The sequence below is a fragment of the Eurytemora carolleeae genome, unplaced genomic scaffold (assembly GCF_000591075.1).
Source record: "Eurytemora carolleeae unplaced genomic scaffold, Eaff_2.0 scaffold1463, whole genome shotgun sequence".
Classification (NCBI taxonomy): Eukaryota; Metazoa; Arthropoda; class Copepoda; order Calanoida; family Temoridae; genus Eurytemora; species Eurytemora carolleeae.
Genome location: NW_019397359.1, coordinates 7023 through 25530, shown reverse-complemented (window position 1 = coordinate 25530; position 18508 = coordinate 7023). Strand labels below are relative to the sequence as shown.

General features: G+C 31.3%; 1 protein-coding gene across 1 annotated transcript; it reads right to left on the bottom strand.

Annotated features, from left to right (window-relative positions):
- Nucleotides 1–15204: 15204 nt before the first annotated feature.
- Nucleotides 15205–18198, bottom strand: LOC111713738 (uncharacterized). Its single transcript, XM_023488678.1, has 5 exons — nucleotides 18171–18198; nucleotides 17601–17692; nucleotides 17065–17088; nucleotides 16209–16303; nucleotides 15205–15491 (listed from the first exon to the last, which is right to left on the bottom strand). Exons 1-5 carry the CDS (start codon nucleotides 18196–18198, stop codon nucleotides 15287–15289), a joined length of 444 nt encoding a protein of 147 aa, XP_023344446.1. The 3' UTR covers nucleotides 15205–15286.
- Nucleotides 18199–18508: the final 310 nt, after the last annotated feature.

Here is an 18508-nt window from a genome sequence, read left to right as displayed (position 1 = left end):
CCCCCCCCACCCTTTCCCTCCTACCCATGTTCCACTCCCGAATCTAATTGTACTTAACCCTAAACCCATCAACCCCTCCCCCTTTTCTTCCCTGGGTTTTCTGATTATGACCACAATGGTTTTGCTACTAGAGGGTAATGATTCAACACCTGTTATTCACAGAGCGATTTTCTTTTTTTGTAGTTGTCATTCTATCTATTTATCCATCTTTGTTATTCTATCTTTGTAGATGCTATTATACATTTTCTTAGAGATCATTTTAGTCCTTGTACCATAGTTATTAAATAACATTAATTTGCTTTGAATAACATTATCATAAAGAAAAAAATCGGCACAAAAACATAATGTTCTGGCATTATTTGCTCTTAAAAAAACATTTTAAAACTTCATAAACGCTGCACTGTTATTTGTGGCGAATATAATACTTTACACAAATCCTGGTTTTACATATTGCTGGTAAAAGTGTGCTGGTTGATGTTTCGTTTAACTTAAAATTAAGCTTTTAAAAAAATGACAAATACCAATAAATAGCATTTTTTTTGCTGAGAAGGTTTTAAAGCGTAACGCAGAGTATAACATTTATTCCTAAAAGACAAGAAAAGAACATTGAAGGAGGTTGCGGGATTTTCTGATAAATATTTGTCCAGTTGTAATCTGTAATCTTCTATACCTCTTTTATAGCTAGTGCCAATCTCTAAGCACAATTCAAACTCAAATATTGGCAACGCTTTTTAAAGTCATAAATATCTGCTTGGCTGGGTGTCTATCTGTTGGTTTGTTAGCTTGGTTTGTAACTAATAAACGGCAAAACGGTTGAACTGTGATAACTCATCAATCCAGAGAAGAATAAAAAATATGCATGAAAATAAATTGAATTCTAAAAAGATTCAGAAATTATTTGAAAATGTACGAAATGCTTATAAAGATAATAAGATGGACGTGATGTGCCCTATAAGCCTAGTTTCATATACGTGTGCAATGAGCATGATATCTATAATATATATATCTACCCAACCATCTTTATCCTTCCTCTCAAGTCTCTATATACATCTATCCCATCTGTAAAGGTAATAAAAGTATGGTTACCTATAGGGGTTGTATTGCTTATGTCCAAATATGGGTATACAACTATATTTTACTACAATAGAACCAACATCCATACATTCTATAGTAATCTCTAGCCATCCGCCTCTAGCAGATTTAGACAATACGTCACAATATCGTCTAGTTTCTAGTCTAGCTTTGTAGTAGTCTTAGCCTTCTGGTAGTCCTAGCTTTATAAATAGTCCTATCCTTCTGATAGTCCTAGATTTATAAATGGTCCTAGCCTTCTGATAGTCCTAGATTTATAAATAGTCCTAGCCCTCTGGTAGTCCTAGATTTATAAATAGTCCTAGCCTTCTGGTAGTCCTAGATTTATAAATAGTCCTAGCCTTCTGGTAGTCCTAGATTTATAAATAGTCCTAGTCTTCTGGTAGTCCTAGATTTATAAGTAATAGTATAGTCCATAGTCCTAATCGTCATAGCTTTCTTGTAGTCACGCTTTTAAGAAGTCTAGCTTTTCAGTAGATAAAGTCTGACACGGTCACTTCTTCATAGAGATACAATTACATTTGAATATACAATAAAAGCCTGACTTTCTCCACTTTTGAGTTTCCTTTACGATTACTGGCGATTGTGTGGCTTCCGCCTTACAAGTTTTTTTCCGCCAAATGTTCACATTGGACACATTTTTACACATTTTAATTATTTTTAAGAAGTTTTGTAATTGTGTATTTTGTTCATGATGATAGTGTAAAAAATGAGAAATCAATCAAAAATAAAAAATTAAAAATTGAGATATCTATGCATTGTTTAGTTATTTTAAACTGTGGTTTCTCTGTAAAATTGATTTGCGGATTTCAATGGGGGTGTCGGGGGACCTTCTCATAAGTAAACAATTTTCAATTGATAAAAACTACAATATCTTTCATATTATTGATCAGAATAAGGTTTAATGGTTACCGGTGTTAATCGGGCATACCCTCTTGTTAATGGAGGTGGGGGGTCATTTGAAATTTCAAAGACTGTCTCTTTAAACATCATTGTTTCTTTATCCCTTTAATTCTTCTTAAATATAAAACTATACAAGTTTGATATTATTCTTGCTTCTCGGTTCTATATCAAATACCAGATCATTGTATGGCGAATTAATACTCGATACAAATTGATTATAGTCCTTTAAAAAATGAGAAAGTATTAATGATATGTATTGTAGCACACCCTGTATATCTTGAAATGGATGTATTGTAGCACACCCTGTATATCTTAAAATGGATGTATTATAGCACACCCTTTATATCTTGAAATGGATGTATTGCAGCACACCCTGTATATCTTGAAATGGATGTATTGCAGCACACCCTGTATATCTTGAAATGGATGTATTTATTCCTCAAAATTTATCTTCTGAATATAATTGATGTTTGGCTACTAATCCTGCTGGGCTTATATCAAACATAATCAAAGCATATAATACTACTCATACTACTTAGTATACACCAGGCACTACCTGTCTTAAAGGGACTGTATACACCAGGCACTACCTGTCTTAAAGGGACTGTATACACCAGGCACTACCTGTCTTAAAGGGACTGTATACAGGATGTACTACCTGTCTTAAAGGGACAGTATACAGGAGGCAACCTGTTTTAAAGGGGCTGTATACAGAAGGCTACCTGTCTTAAAGGGACTGTATACAGGAGGCAACCTGTCCTAAAGGGACTGTATACAGGAGGCTACCTGTCCTAAAGAGACTGTATACAGGAGGATCAAGGATTCTAGAAATAAGGATTCTAGAAACAAGGATTCTAGAAACAAGGATTCTAGAAATAAGGATTCTAGAAATAAGGATTCTAGCAATAAGGTTTCTAGAAAAAAAGATTCTGTAGACAAGGATTTTAGAAACAAGGATTCTAGAAACAAGACGTCTAGAAACAAGACGTCTAGAAACAAGCATTATAAACAAGGATTCTAGAAACAAGACGTCTAGAAACAATGATTCTAGGAACAAAGATTGTAGAAACAAGGATTATAAACAAGAATTCTGAAAACAAGGATTCTAGAAACAAGGATTCTAGAAACAAGAATTCTGGAAACAAGGATTCTAGAAACAGGGATTCTAGAAACAAGGATTCTGGAAACAATAATTCTAGAAACAAGGATTCTAGAAACAGATTGTAGAAACAAGGATTATAAAAAAGAATTCTGAAAACAAGGACTCTAGAAACAAGGATTCTAGAAACAGGGATTCTAGAAACAAGGATTCTGGAAACAATAATTCTAGAAACAAGGATTCTAGAAACAAAGATTGTAGAAACAAGGATTATAAAAAAGGATTCTAAAAACAAGGATTCTAGAAACAAGGCTTCTAGAAACAAGGATTCTAGAAACAGGGAGTATGAAACAATAATTCAATATTTCAAGATCAATATTTTAAGATCAATATTTCAAGATCAAAATTTCAGGATCAGTATTTCAAGATCAGTATTTCAAGATCAGTATTTCAAGAGCAATATTTCAAGATCAGTATTTCAAGAACACATGTATTCAAGTGGTTTACAACTTACAAGTAAGTTAGTTGAGGGAAGTTAATATCAGATTTAAATGTTCCAGTAAATTAACCCCTGGAGAGTTTATAGAAATTCTGATTATTAAACCTGAACCAAGGTTGTATAATAAGGTTGGTTACCCTCGATAAGCTCCAATGCACGGAAAAAGATAGATAGTTAAAAACCTCATATGACATCACTGATTATATAAGCAAGAGTGTACGTTTATTTATTTAATGATGTGTTTATTTATCTATTATAAGAGACATTTTCCGTGCATTGAAGTGCATCGAGAGTAACCCCATGCTTATTTTACAACCTTGAAATAAACACTCTGAACTCTTAACAGGATTTATGATATGCATAGAAAATATTTTGGATTATGGTTGCATTGCTTGAAGCAAGGGAAAGGGGAGAGGGCAAAAATATGTTTTGTAAAACAAATTATGATTTTCCCTACTCTAGGTATAGTATAAATGTACGTTTTCCATGATCTATGCTTAGAAGCCCCACCACCACCTTATACACATACATCTAAGTAGTTTGTTTTTAATCTAATTCCTGACAGAAACAATCTCAAGGAATAATAATTGTCTTGAAATATTTTTTTTAAAGTTAATATTTCCAAATTATCTTTTTTCCATCTCATAATCTGAGTTCGTTTACCTTATGTCCATTTGACAGCCCAAATTTTTGTTTTTAATTCTTTTTTGTTTGTTTACTTTCTTGTGGTTTTCAACAATTTAAATTTTTTTTATCGAATTGGATGGTAATTATCTGAACTGACGAGGGTCAACCCAGACCAGACATCTACTTTTTTTTACTCTACAGAGGTTTGGTCCATCACCATCACCGAATTTTAAAGCTGTAATACAGGTTGGCCCAATAACCATGATAACACTAAACACTAAACTAGAAAACTGTTTTCACGATCAACATGTCGTCAAGATCAAATCATATATGTGCATAAAAAATGTTATGTTATCCATAGGAGAGAATACTAAAAAAGCCCAGCAAAATATATATCTTTTTGTTCGACGCTATATTTTTTAAATCAAAGTAATAACAATGCTAACCAGGGTTTCTTTAATTTTAATCCAATCGCGTTTTGGCCTAACATTCAACAATCTTTAAACTTATAGTTTCCGAATTTAATTAATTTAAGCCGCGTCTAAAATCCCCCAAAAACCGGTTTCAATTGAGCGCCAGCTTAAATCTTGAAAGATTTAATACAATTTTAAGTGGAACCAACCATATTTAAGCCGCGGCTCAAATTCATTAAATTCGGCCTCAGATAGTTCTATTTTGCCGAGTCATTTAAAAATATCCGTAGATAAAACAGTATGAAAAAGAAAAAAATGCCTAATTGGTAAAAATGTGATTAAAAGTGACAGCTTGCCGATAAAAAAAAAATGAATTGGTAAAATTGTGATATGAATCTGTCGGAACAAGGACCGATGCATAGTTGTGAACCGATCAAAATGAATATTGCCCGAAAGGGCGGAAATAGGGCGGAGGAAATGCAACTTGAAGGGTGGCAAATCCAAAGGCGAATAGGCTAGATAGACACTCTATTCTTCATGCATACATAGATGAGAAATTCTTCTTGAAAAAATATATCTCAGTAACGAGGTTTCCTACAAAAATAAAAATTGTTATTGACGTACATGTATATAAATAATGATTGTTAATAAAGGTAAAACCAGTTGGGTGTAACTAAGTACATGTATATTGTTGTAAACGAACAATTGGTTAAAGAAATATGTACCATTGAGAATTGAACAAAGGCTTAAAGGTCCTGTTGTGAATCGGCAAATAAGGGTTTAAAATGTACTGTTGTGAATCATCAAATAAAAAGGTTTAAAAGATATTGGTGTGAATTAAACATAAGGAACTTCTGATCTAAAATAGTATAGCACGGGAATAGTTGTTTGAATTGAAGTTTAAAGCAATTTAATCTTCAGAAATAAATATTCATTTGGTTAAAGTAATTTCACTGTTTGTTCGTAAATGATTCACTGAAATTATGTTTAAATTGGTTCTTTTAATGCACTTTAAGTTTTATTAGCTCCATGAGGCTTTTGTTTACATTTACGCGGAGAAAGTGAACAGAGGGTTCAACGGAGGTACAATTTGTCAGAGACGACCTTACAACAGAGTAAATTGAGGGGTATGGTTCACAATAGTACATGTAAAAAGTATAAACTCTCAGAAGATTTCTTTGGTAATTCAAATTATTTTAAACGTCATACAACAACTCCTCTATTCATGTATTTGACTGGTGGAACATAAAAGTCTAGTTCGGACAAAAGAAGAAAATAAAATAAATTATATTCAAAAAGAAAACATGGTTTATAGTGAAGATATATACATAGTGTACCACACCTTTAAAGTACTACGCTTCCAGGGCAAAGAGTAAAATATTCCTAATTTTTTTCTTTTGTATTTTCCTATAAAAACTTGTTTGTTTATTTTTCATATGGTACTAAAGGGATTTTCTGTTCTTCTATATATATTTTGCTTGTCTGTCTGTATCCAATAAATGTAAAAACTGCTAAATCGATCAAGCTCAAAATTTTGAATATGGATACTCATAATTGCATTTAATTTGTCTCCAAAATTTTTGATAATTGTAAAAAAAATTTTAATCCACGAAAAATATTATTAAATCCGTGCACTTTTTTTGTTATTGTTTTATATTGTACAATGTAAAGTTGTCAGCAAATCTATAGCATCTACTTATCAGAAATTTTACAAGAATTTTGTATTTAAAAAAAATAAACTTTTCGAAGCCTGAACTCTCACGTCAATTAACACTGCTTTCTGTTTTAATCAAAAGCAGGGTTGATCATTTTTTCACATTTTCTGCTTTATTACTGGCATCTCTTTAAAAACCTTGGTCTTTACTTTGATAATCTTTCAATATTTTAGTTTTGTATTCGTGAGAAACCTGTATTAAACATTATGTTATGTGTTGGCGATCAAACGTCATATTTTTGTAACCTTAGAGCAACATGTTTATATAACGATCTCTTTTGTTTCCTTCCTTAATCTTATATTTTTAACCTCTTCGACCTATTTCATGAACTGATTATTTTTGTCGATTTAAAGATTAATTTTGTTCGTCCATGTCTATTTCTTGGTTTGAGATTTAGTGCCCAAAACTAAAAAACAGGTTTTCAGTTGGACACCCTATAGATCCAGGAAGTTTGATGAAAACTGGTGGTTCTCAGATGGTACAAAGTTCATCTGACACCTCTGAACCTTTTTAGCTACAGTCGTCGTCTCATATATCAATACAATGAAGACGACTTTCAATTTTTAATTTTGATTTTTATCAAGCTTTTAAACAGCATGGATACACATAACATGGAAACGAAGAGAAACTGCATATTAAAAATGCTTATCTCTGGTTACTTGTAAACTTGTTCTACGAAAAAAGCTTGTTAACACTAAAAAAGTCGTCTTTATTAAATTGATATGATCGTCGACCACTGTAATTAAATTTCATGTCAAGCTTATAGTTAACAATGATTTTAGATATTTCATCATTTTATTAAAAACAAGTTACAAACAGTGCTTAACAAAAGCCATTAAAACCAGGGGGAAATATCAGTATTAAAGGCTGTATGATGTACTATACAGCATTGTTAACCATTGACTTTAAAATCTCTCCGTGTAATGTCGTCCTTAACTTAAATCCCCTCTCGGAGACACCTAACCAAATAATTTTAGCTCCCTTTTCTTTGTTCTCCGGGAATGGAGTCTAAACACTCTTGTTTATTGTAAATCCATTTCAAAAGTTAAACAAAAATATTTTCATATAAAGAATTAGTGACTTTCGTTAATATTCAACTGTCATTTATTTCAGAAGTTTAAAAAAACGTCTTTTAGTACTGATAAACAATAAGTTAACCCCTTTATCATCCGCTAATAAATCATAAGATTTTTTCTATTATTAACATTTATCATAACATTTGTACAAGTAACCAACTTATAATTTATGTTATTTTTCAGGATGTAAAGCTTTTGTTATCGACTTTCTTGAGACGGGGGTTACTCTGTTGTGTGTGTTGTTTGCGGCCAACCTGGAATGATTTGTCTGGGGAAAAAATATATATCCCCCACTAGTGTTCCAACGGGCCTATTGTTCAATTTTATCTGGTGTGTTTGCTGTTATCCGTCAACAAGCATCTACTTTATTTAATAAGGTTGGTTACTCTCGATGCGCTCCAATGTTCGAGAAATGTCGTCTCCTCAGCATAGATAGATAGAATCCTCATATGATGTCACGCTAGCCAGGGCGAGATGCATTCGGTGTCATCTATTTGAATTCAATCCGGTGTTATGTCCCAGCATATCCTGGTTTTCAAGTACCCCAGCAGAGATAGGATTAAAAAATGAAAATACAGAAGGCGAAAAAAATATGCTTTATATGTCAAATTATGATTGAAAGTCACAGTTCTATGGGAAAAGGATCGAACCGCTTAATCCGCGTGTGCTCGCCTCTATAATCAGTGACGTCATATGAGGAATCTATCTATGCTAAGGTGACGACATTTTCCGTACATTGGAGCCCATCTAGAGTAACCAACCTTATTAAAGAATCTTGGCGAAGATTAATACTGAAAAAGCAAAACCAATCTTTCGTTAACTACTGATTAAAAACTTATTCACTGTAGTTTCAGAAGAAGTAAATATATCCATTTACTGATGGAGCCGATTAAAGGATTCATAACTCTAATTTGATGATGTCATAGATAGAAAGATAGATGTTACCGCCATACTATTTCTATTGGTTCAGAATAGACAACAAACACATAACTGAACCCTGATTGGATCAGGCGCTGATGGACTTGGCATACAGGAGTGTATTCAGAGTTATGAATTTGAAATTTATTATTTTGTAAACTGTAGTTTATGAATTTGATTGTAAACTTTGTCTATTCTTTCTCCGAATTCGACTATTTCGCCTAGAAGAACATTAACAATTAATTGTTTTTTATAATATTTTTGAAGTTTTAAACTTTGTGATATTAATAACACAAAATGAATTAGTGACATTTTGTATAGTACTTCGTAAGGTTATATTTCGTATTGGTAACATCTTGTCTAGGTAACAATTCGTACAGGTAATGTAAAAAAAACAAATTTTACCTTATTAATAAGCTATTAACATATATTTTTTTCTTTTTTCCAATTTATTCTCTATCAGATTTCGTGTATTCTAGATTAGGCATAATGATCAGTTAGTAATTTAATGCTACGCACAGGTTCTCCAATAGTTAACAGTCTTTATTTTAATTGTTAACAACTATGGCATCCTTACCCTGACGAGTATACACACTTAGTGAGTCTGATCAGAGAGACATGATTGTTAAAAATGTTGTAATTTGGCGGATTTTCTTCATCATGGTTCGTAGATTTCTTTGCAACCTTCCTCCATTCTGTTATGGATAATTGTAAACGAAAAATTACCTATACGAAATGTTATCTATAAAAAATGTTATTTATGCGAAATTTTACCTATACGGAATGTTACCCATACATAATATTACCTCGACGAAATGTTTCCTATAGAAAAAGTGTACAGTACGAAAATGAACTATACGAAATGTTACTGTACGAAATGTTACTATACGAAATGTTACTGTACGAAATGTTACTATACGAAATGTTACTGATCCCTTAAAATCGATTGTTTTATTATTGTTTTATTTTCCCAAAATACTAATTCGTACAAAAGTAAAATGTAAAAGATTTAAGTTTTTACCTTTGATAAAAGGAAATTTATCTGTTAAAAGTAATGATAAAGGTAAAAATATAAGAATTTTTTTACATATTGCATTTCTTCAAATTATATATTTGAATAAAATTTTGTTGCAAATAACATTCTTACTTTCAGTACAATGAAGACGACTTTTTCCTTTACGTTTTAAATATTAACAAGCTTTTTTCGAATTACAAGTTCACAAGTAATTAAAAAGAAGCTTTTTAATCGACAGCTTTTCTTTGTTTCCATGTTTATGTGTATACATGCTGTTTAAAATTGAAATCAAAAGTCGTCTTCATTTGTATTGATATATGCGACGACGACTATATAATTTATAATAATAATATACCTAACAGTAACTGAAAATATTTCTTCACTATCCTTGTCATGCTTCCAATATACCTGAACAGTATAGAATAAGGTGTATTAGTTAATTAGAACATTTTCTCATTTTTATCTCATTGTTTAAAATGTTCGACAATTTTTGGATACTGAAACCGTCAATTTTATCAACTTTACGGGGAAAATACTCGTCTTTTGAGGATTCAGTTAGGACTGGCTAGTTTTTGAAAATTAACGATAGAGTCCATTAAGAACCGGCAAAACCTGTTAACTTTGAAATAGTTAACGGCCGGGAATACCAGTTATTGAAGAAAAAATCCTGTTCTCACAGAATCAGATCGTCTTCCGCCACAGGTCAGTAAAAAAGAAGAAATGGATGTGTTTAAAAATAACGGTGACTTTGGTTAGAAGTATTTAAATATTTTAAATAATCTAAATATTTTAAATATTTTAAAATTTGTCCACCTATATTACATGCCTTTTTCTTTCAACAACATTTGTCTTTTTAAGCGAATTGAAATAAAAAATAATGAGTTTTTAGATTATATCCTATATATATTTTTTAAAAACTATTTTTTATCGGTATTTTTTGTACATTTTTACCTTTCTCATGAGACACCATGGAGTACAGGCAGTGAAAGCTGAGAAAAGACAATCTTGAAATCTTTGAAATGGAGCATTAGGTCTCTCAGCTACCTTAACAATATTTAATAAAAATATGTATTTTTCTTATCTATTTATTGAATAAAAAGACCCATTTAAAAAAGCATTTATAAAAACGCAAGTTCTGTGAAAAAAGTTTCATATTGTTTGATATGTTTAAAAATGAACACTATAAAATCAAAAAATTCAATGATTAAGTTATTGATCAAAAATAAATATATCTATATATAAACTTTGCTTTTCTGACTGTCTGTTTGTCCGTCCGTGTATATCCAATAAACGTCAAAACGGCTGAACAGATTGGGCCCAAATGGTGTGAGGGACCTCAAATGAGCTATATGCATGCTCAAAATTACAAAAAATTGTGTCTAAAAGTTTTGGATTTTTGTTAGTTTTGAAAATGCGCGAACTTTTTAATTTGTTATTTTTTTATTGTACGAAGAGACGATGTTTACAGATAGAGCCACAATTAAAAGTTAAAAATAGAAAATTGGCGCGAAGCGTCCTAAAAGCCTAATCTATTTAATAAAAAAAGACATTCGTATATGTTCCCTATAGCCGGCCAAACGGCTGGACCGAATGGGCAAAAATTTGTTGAATTAAAAAAAAAAATTATTCCACGTAATACGCCGGGCACCTAAGCACATCTTGAAACTTGTCAACAAATAAAACAAAAATTACAGTCTCTTAAAGTTTTGGGTTTTGTTAATGTTGAAAAAATATGATCAAATCCGCGAACTTTTTTATTTGTTACTGTTTTATACTGTACAAAGAGAAGATGTTCACAGATAGAGCCACAATTAAAAGTTTAAATAGAAAATTGGCGCGAAGCGCCCTAAAAGCCGGCCAAACGGCGGGACCGAATGGGATTAAATTTTAAAACATGTCGACAAGTTAAAGTTATAGTTTAATAGGAACAGTTATTAAGCAAAATTTAAAAAAGTTTAAAAATTTTAAAAATTTACCTTTTTAGTCCGTGGAACAGTATTTTCTTCTATTTTTAACATTTCGTAATGTGATATAATTTCCAGATCAGATTGGACCCCGTTCATGCTTTTCGAGCTAAAGACAGGGCTTGTCTGATTTAATGATTGCTCGGATATTTCTTCATAATCATTGGAACTAAAATACATCATTATATAATAAGTTCGTGTCAAATAATCGTCAGAAGTCAAATATTTTACCTGACTGGCACAGGGAGTTTACGTTTAGGTTTTCGTTTAACTTTTTCAATCTGAAACAAAACGTTTTTTCGAACAAGTACCACCTCCCCCCCCCCCTGATAATTATTGATGTTTAAAGTTGTTTGATTATTATATTTTATCTATTATTCTTAACCCTAACCTAACCTAGCTAAAGTAGGGATTACAATGTACATGTACACATCTAAACATAAAGGGGGATGGGGGGGGGGGGTAATCTAGAGTTCTCATATTTATCTGAGCCGAAAAGAAAGAAAGCAAACAAAAGGATATTTTGTAGAATATGAAAAGAAAATTCTGGAAAAGGTGAATATTTTGACCTGGGCGCATTCTGGAATCTCTTCATATACACTTTCAACTGGGTCAGACAGCTTATTCTTTCTTCGCTCCAACGAATCAGTAAACTTTTGAACAAAATGGCGACTCAGTGAGGTGTTGGTCGTCTTCGTAGTTGGCTGTACATCAGGCTCTCTACCAAGTGCAAAGTCAGAGCTTTTGCTGATTTGTTCACGTGTAACATTCGACGCCTGAAAGGAATTGAGTTTTTGCAACAAACTCAAATTTTGTAATCCATGTATCTTTGCAACCTGATGGTGTAAACCTTTGATATTTCAAACTTATAATACTCTATCTAACAGAATTCATAGTTTGAAATATCAAGGCTTTACAACATTGGTTTAACAATTGATAAAGATATAAAAAATCAGAGTTTGTGGCAAAAACTCATTTCCTTTAAAATGTTTGTATTCATGTTGTTGTTAGATATTTTTTTAGATTGAGGCAAAATTTTTAAATTATTAAGTCACGTCAAAATCTTTTTCTAAAATTATCGAGACAACAAAAACTACAAGAATTGAATATCATCATGTTATCAAATAACGATTATCCTTTTATCAACTTCTCATAACCAATTTTTCATTCATGAGGGAACAATTATGTTTAAAATTCAGCCAGGCAAGAAAAATGGTCAGCTGGGACGATATAGTGTTCAGTCGAGACCCAGGATAATAAATTGTACAGTCGGGACAATAAATTGTACAGTCGGGACAATAAATTGTACAGTCGGGACAATAAATTGTACAGTCGGGACAATAAATTGTACAGTCGGTACAATAAATTGTACAGTCGGTACAATAAATTGTACAGTCAGCACAGTAAATTGTACAGTCGGTACAATAAATTGTACAGTCGGGACAATAAATTGTACAGTCGGGACAGTAAAGTGGAATTTCAAAAGTATAATTGAGTCGGGATAAAGGGCAAAGGAAATTAATGTGATCACAAGGAAAATAAATAATAAAATCATTTTTAAAAATTTAGTTTCTCCTGTAAACCTGGTATCTCGTCCCTAGCTTTGGACTGGTTACAGTTGTATCCCCAGTGCTCTTCTCTTTAGTGTGAGGAATCCCTTTTATATCGTTCTCCAGGGTAATATTCTCTTTCAATAGTTCTCTTGGTCCTTCATCTTTTAGCTTTGTCACTTAACAGATATATGTATTACTAGCAGAAGTGCCAGGCGTTTAAAAATTTGGAAACAAAAAAATGTTATTTTTTAAAGAAAAAATTTCGAATTTTTGAAGAAAAAAATTAAAATTTTTTTTAACCTATGTTACCCCAGGGGTATTCAAGGGTTCCCTCCAAAAAGTTTAGCCCATTCTCAAACCGTTTTGCCGGCTTTAGGGAACATATATACGAATGTCTTGTTTATTTTTATAGACAAGTTGAAGGGCCCGTCGTTTCCCGTGGAAAAAAAGTTTTTTAAAAAAAATTTTAAGACAAGAAAATTTCGATTTTTGTTTTAGCCTATGTCTCCCCAAGGGAACCAATGAGTGTTTACAAAAAATGTCAGCCCATTCAGTCCAGCCGTTTGGCCGGCCAGAGGGAGCATATATATAAATATCTTGTTGCATTATAGATAAGAAATGCCAAAGTAATTCTAATTCCAACCTATTTATTTCAATAAAAAGCTATCTATCTTTAATCTTTAATCACATTATTGATAGTCAATCTTTAATCACTTTATTGATAGTCAAATTAAAGGTTGGTTTATGATTCCTAGAGCTTAAAATTGATTATTTTTATTGAAATCTATTACAGTTATTTGCGGATTTTCGCATTTTTGATAATTAAAGGTTCCCTTCATTATTAAAAAAAAAGATCCGGCCGGATTAAAAAACACTAAATCTCGGTTTTCTGAATTAAGTTCAAACACATACAGGGTTACCCACAAAGGATGAGACTGTAAAGATGACCTGAAACTTTTATTATAATCGTTCTATGACTTATTTAATGACTAGGCAACGACAGAAACATGTTTTTAGTTGCAGGGAATCAGAAATCATGAAATAGACAGTATAAATCCTGTTCAATCGTTATTTAAGTCTTTCCTGTATATTTGATATGATTACCTTCTCTTGTCAGATGTCTAGCTCTTCTACTACTCCTAAACAAACTAAATGTATCATTTCAATAAATAAAAATGAATTATTCTCAGAGTGACGGTGACCCCCCAAAAAAGGGAAAAGAATTTTTTATTTTATTTTTGAATTATTAAGTTCTTTACTTACGCTAGTTGGAGTTTATGTTTAGCTGGCGTTGAATCCAGGGTTGGTTGAGGGATAATTTCATCCAGTCTTCTTGTAATATCATAATCTTTGGTTAACTCTAAACAATGATATTCAGTCTTCTTGTAATATCAAAGTTTTTGGTTAGCTCTAAACAATAATATTTAGTTATCTAGTAATATCATAATCTTTAGTTAACTCTAAACAATAATATTCAGTCTTCTTGTAATATCATAATCGTTGGTTAACTCTAAACAATAATATTCAGTTATCTTGTAATATCATAATCGTTGGTTAACTCTAAACAATAATATTCAGTTATCTTGTAATATCATAGTCTTTGATTAACTTGAATAAGGGATTGTGTGACAAACCTGAATGCAGGGCTTGAAACTGTTTTTCGATATAATCTTCACTTCACGTCAGCACAAAACATTCGGAATCAAAAAAAAAAGATTTTTGAAACTATAGTGTACTTTATCATTATTACTCATTTCATCGTGAATTTGATAATAAACGTGCTATAAAGTAATCATCGGGCTATAATGTTAAATTAGCTGTAAATTACAGCACGTGTGCTATAAAGTTATGACTCCCGGATTTTCTCCCAAAACAATAGGATATTTCCAAAATATTTGTTTTAATTGAAATGAAAATAAGATTTAAATCAACCTTATATTTTGACTTCTGCTTTGTTTCAAAGCTTATTTAATCTAGAAACAGCCATTGAAATAAACGTTTCATAAAATTACCTAGCACTTTTATTTTGGCACGACGTGCTATAAAGTTTTTGGACTTAAATTGTCTGTATATATCGAAGGTTCTCGCATTTTTAGATTATATTTTGTCCCTCGCTAAAGCTTGGGACAAAATTAAATCTAAAAAGGCTTGAACCTTCTCGATAAAGAGAAAATTTCTATCCAAAAACTTTATAAATTGCGAACCAAAATAACAATGTTATAAATAGTTATTAAAACAACTTTAAAGAGAGAGCCAAACAATTGTGATATAGGAAGACGACATTGTAACAATAATAAAGTGTATTTGATGTTGCATACAAGAATATATTAGTTTTAATACTGACTTATTAAGTCACTCATTCAATGAAAGGTTTTTTTTATAGTATACTGGACAATTGCTGTGTCTGATGGACTATTTAAAGTCATAGCTTGAGTTTGAAAGACTTTGCATGCGATTAATATTTTTTATAACTTTAAGTAATATTAATGAGCATTGATTTAAAAGTGAGTGGGCAAAACCCAAAAAAGCAAATGATGATATTTTTTTTAGAGATTGAATTTGTTTCCTAAATTCTGATGAATGCTTTGAATGACATTCTTCAAACTCTCTCTCAAACCTAAACAGAAACTAATTGATATAATGTGTTCGATGAAATTAGAAAAAGCTATCTAATCCGTGAACAAAATGTTCAATATGATTTGTTTAATTTTTTCTTAATTGAAAATTTGCTTGAAATAAGAAATGTGAAAATTAAATTTTGGAAGTAAATTTTATAAACTTTGGTAGCAAAAAATCAAATTTTATGAAATATAAGTAAAAGAATTACACCCCTAATTTCTTTAATATTTCAAACAGAATTCAAAGTTTGAAATATCAAAAGTTGCAATTAAGAGCTTGGGTGACCCTTTATTAAAAAAGGCATACCCGATTTACAACAGTACCCTTTTACCTTTCTCTTATCAATAACGTTGAAGATAACTACAAATAAAATTAATTAATTTTCAGGGAAAAAAAGGATTGATATCTCATGCATTCCTGCTCAAACTAATTTTTTGAGGGTTCCGTTCACGGGCAGCCGTAGTGCATTTGAATTTCCGAGCCGGGTCAACCTTTCCGGTCCCAGTTTGTACTGTATCGCCCGGACATTGGGTAAATAAAGCAGACACTTAATACGACTAGCCGGTGCAACAAGGTTTACGTGGTCAGACTTTAGGTTTAATTTACTTTTCCTAGTAATATTAAATATTTGAATTTAGTGACTGGTGTTTAAAAAACGTTTAAAAGACAAAAAAGTAATAAAAATAGTTATAGTATTAATAAGATAAATATAAACCTTGAGACCCAGTTTTCTAAAACTGAATTTGACAGTTTTCCTTGTTTTCTCTGGTCTAGAAGGGCAGTGAGAACTGCTGGGGATATTGGTTCTTCCTGCAACAATATTAGTTTTCTTTAAATCCATTTATTTAAAGGGACTTTTTGCAAAATTTCAAATGACAGTTCATGCAAAGATAGCAATGTCCTTTCCACAACTGCACCCTTTATTTGATCAATAATGTGGAAGATATTTATTTCTGATAATTTCTATGTGTTATCCTGTGGTAGAAATGCGCAAGTCACTTCTGTTCTGTTGAAAAAATTAATAATAATCTGTTTTCAAAATTATAAACATTGATATTTAATTCATACACATAAACATTGGGAATCGAGCATCACGTGGATTTAACGGTTCTGTCAAAATTTCAGAAAGCTGGGACTTTCGATAACAATTTGACCCATTATACATAATTTTTAGCATTTTTCTTAAATACTTTTTTGTCGGCATATATATTTTGAATGAAAAAGTATAGAATAAACAAATAAGTTTAAATATTGTTGAAGTATTGACCAAGACACGTTTGATTTCAAATAAAAGAAACCAAATGCTTCTCACTCTAGTTAATCTGGGGTGGCATTACCATCTTTGCTTGAGGGGTTACTTAAGATTACGCTTACAGTTCGTGAATCAAATCAAATAAAATTTTTTAAAAAGATTAAAAAATAGTTTTTCTAAATATATCTTAAAAGTAGTTAAATGGATAACAGTATAACATAACAAAAATAATAATCAAAAATCAGATTAACAAGCATATTTTGCAAAACAACAAAGATATATTTTTTTGTTTTTTTGTAAAAATAAAAACGATAAATACCTGCGAACTCTTCCTCTGAGATTCCTGAAACATGTTCATTTAATATTTGGAATACAGGGGTCCCCAGAATCACAAGGAAATGTAACAGATGAAAAGCTTAAAAAAGTTTAATACGACAGAATTTACATTATACAATCTAAAACGATCGTTCAGAATAATATTTTCTGAGCAAATTTTAAAGCAAACATTTTGAAATTATGTCAAACTTTTCAGTTTTTTTTTGCAGCCATTTGAACGCAGAATACCCCAAATGGTAAAAATTCGAATCCAACAAAATAATATAATTTTCTTACTTTCAACGTAATATAGGTTAGGTATGGGCATCGTTTCTTTAAAAGATCGAAAAAAACTCTCGTTTTTTTTTGTTTTGGATTTTTAAATACGGTCGTTTCGTTTTCAATCTTTAAAATCTACCTTTGATTCGGTGTTTTATTTTTAAAACAATTGTTTAACGTTTATATTTCGTCATAATTAACGATGCGATCAAATCGTGAAAACTGCACTTTCCTATCTGTATTTACTGTAAGATGTTCTACCTGGAAAAATGAAGGTCGTTGAAGTCTCCTAGTTGTTGATTGCCGGATTTGTTTCTTTAAGATTAGTTCATTTTTCAACTCAAGATCAACAACTTTAAACCAGACAATATTCAATATGGTATTTTTAAAATAATTTTATCTTTGTCAAATATGTTAAATATGACAAATATGTCAAATATCTAAACCTCGGGATAACAAAGCCAAGAAATTCTAGAAATCTGTAAAATTAGAAATCATAGATTTATATTTGGTTCAATTCAATTTGATCTGTATTTACATAAACTTCTCAAAATTCATATGTCAAGGCGCGAAAAAAAGAAATCTCATTTTTTTCGTAGAAATCTCTTCAAAGATTTTACAATTTGTTTTCATCTGAATATTGTTTTTCCTTGTTTATCACTTTTTTCCATGTCTCTTTTCCACATTTCTTTATTTAGAAACCAATACTTATTTAAATCACGCTATTATTCACATCTATATCTTGGAATATATCTGCTATCTACTAGATATGCACTACATTTACTACAAGTGTCTGTATCCTAGTATAAAGATATATTGCAGAAAGTTGACCGAAATCATTTACCAGCTTTCTATTCATGCTGCCGGGTCATAGCAACAAAATAGTAGGACAGAGCGTCCTAGAAAATATATGGACAAGGGGTCAGGAAATAATGTAAGGACAGAGCGTCCTGGAAAATATAAAGACAAGTCGTCCCAACAAAAGTAAGGAGAGGGCGTCCTAGAAAATATAAAGACAAGACGTCCTAAAATAATGTAAGGACAGGGCGTCCTAGAAAATATAAAGAGAAGGAGTCCTAGAATATATAAAGAGAATGAGTCATAAAATAAGGTAAGGACAGGGCGTCCTTGAATATATAAAGAGAAGGAGTCCTAAAATAATGTAAGGA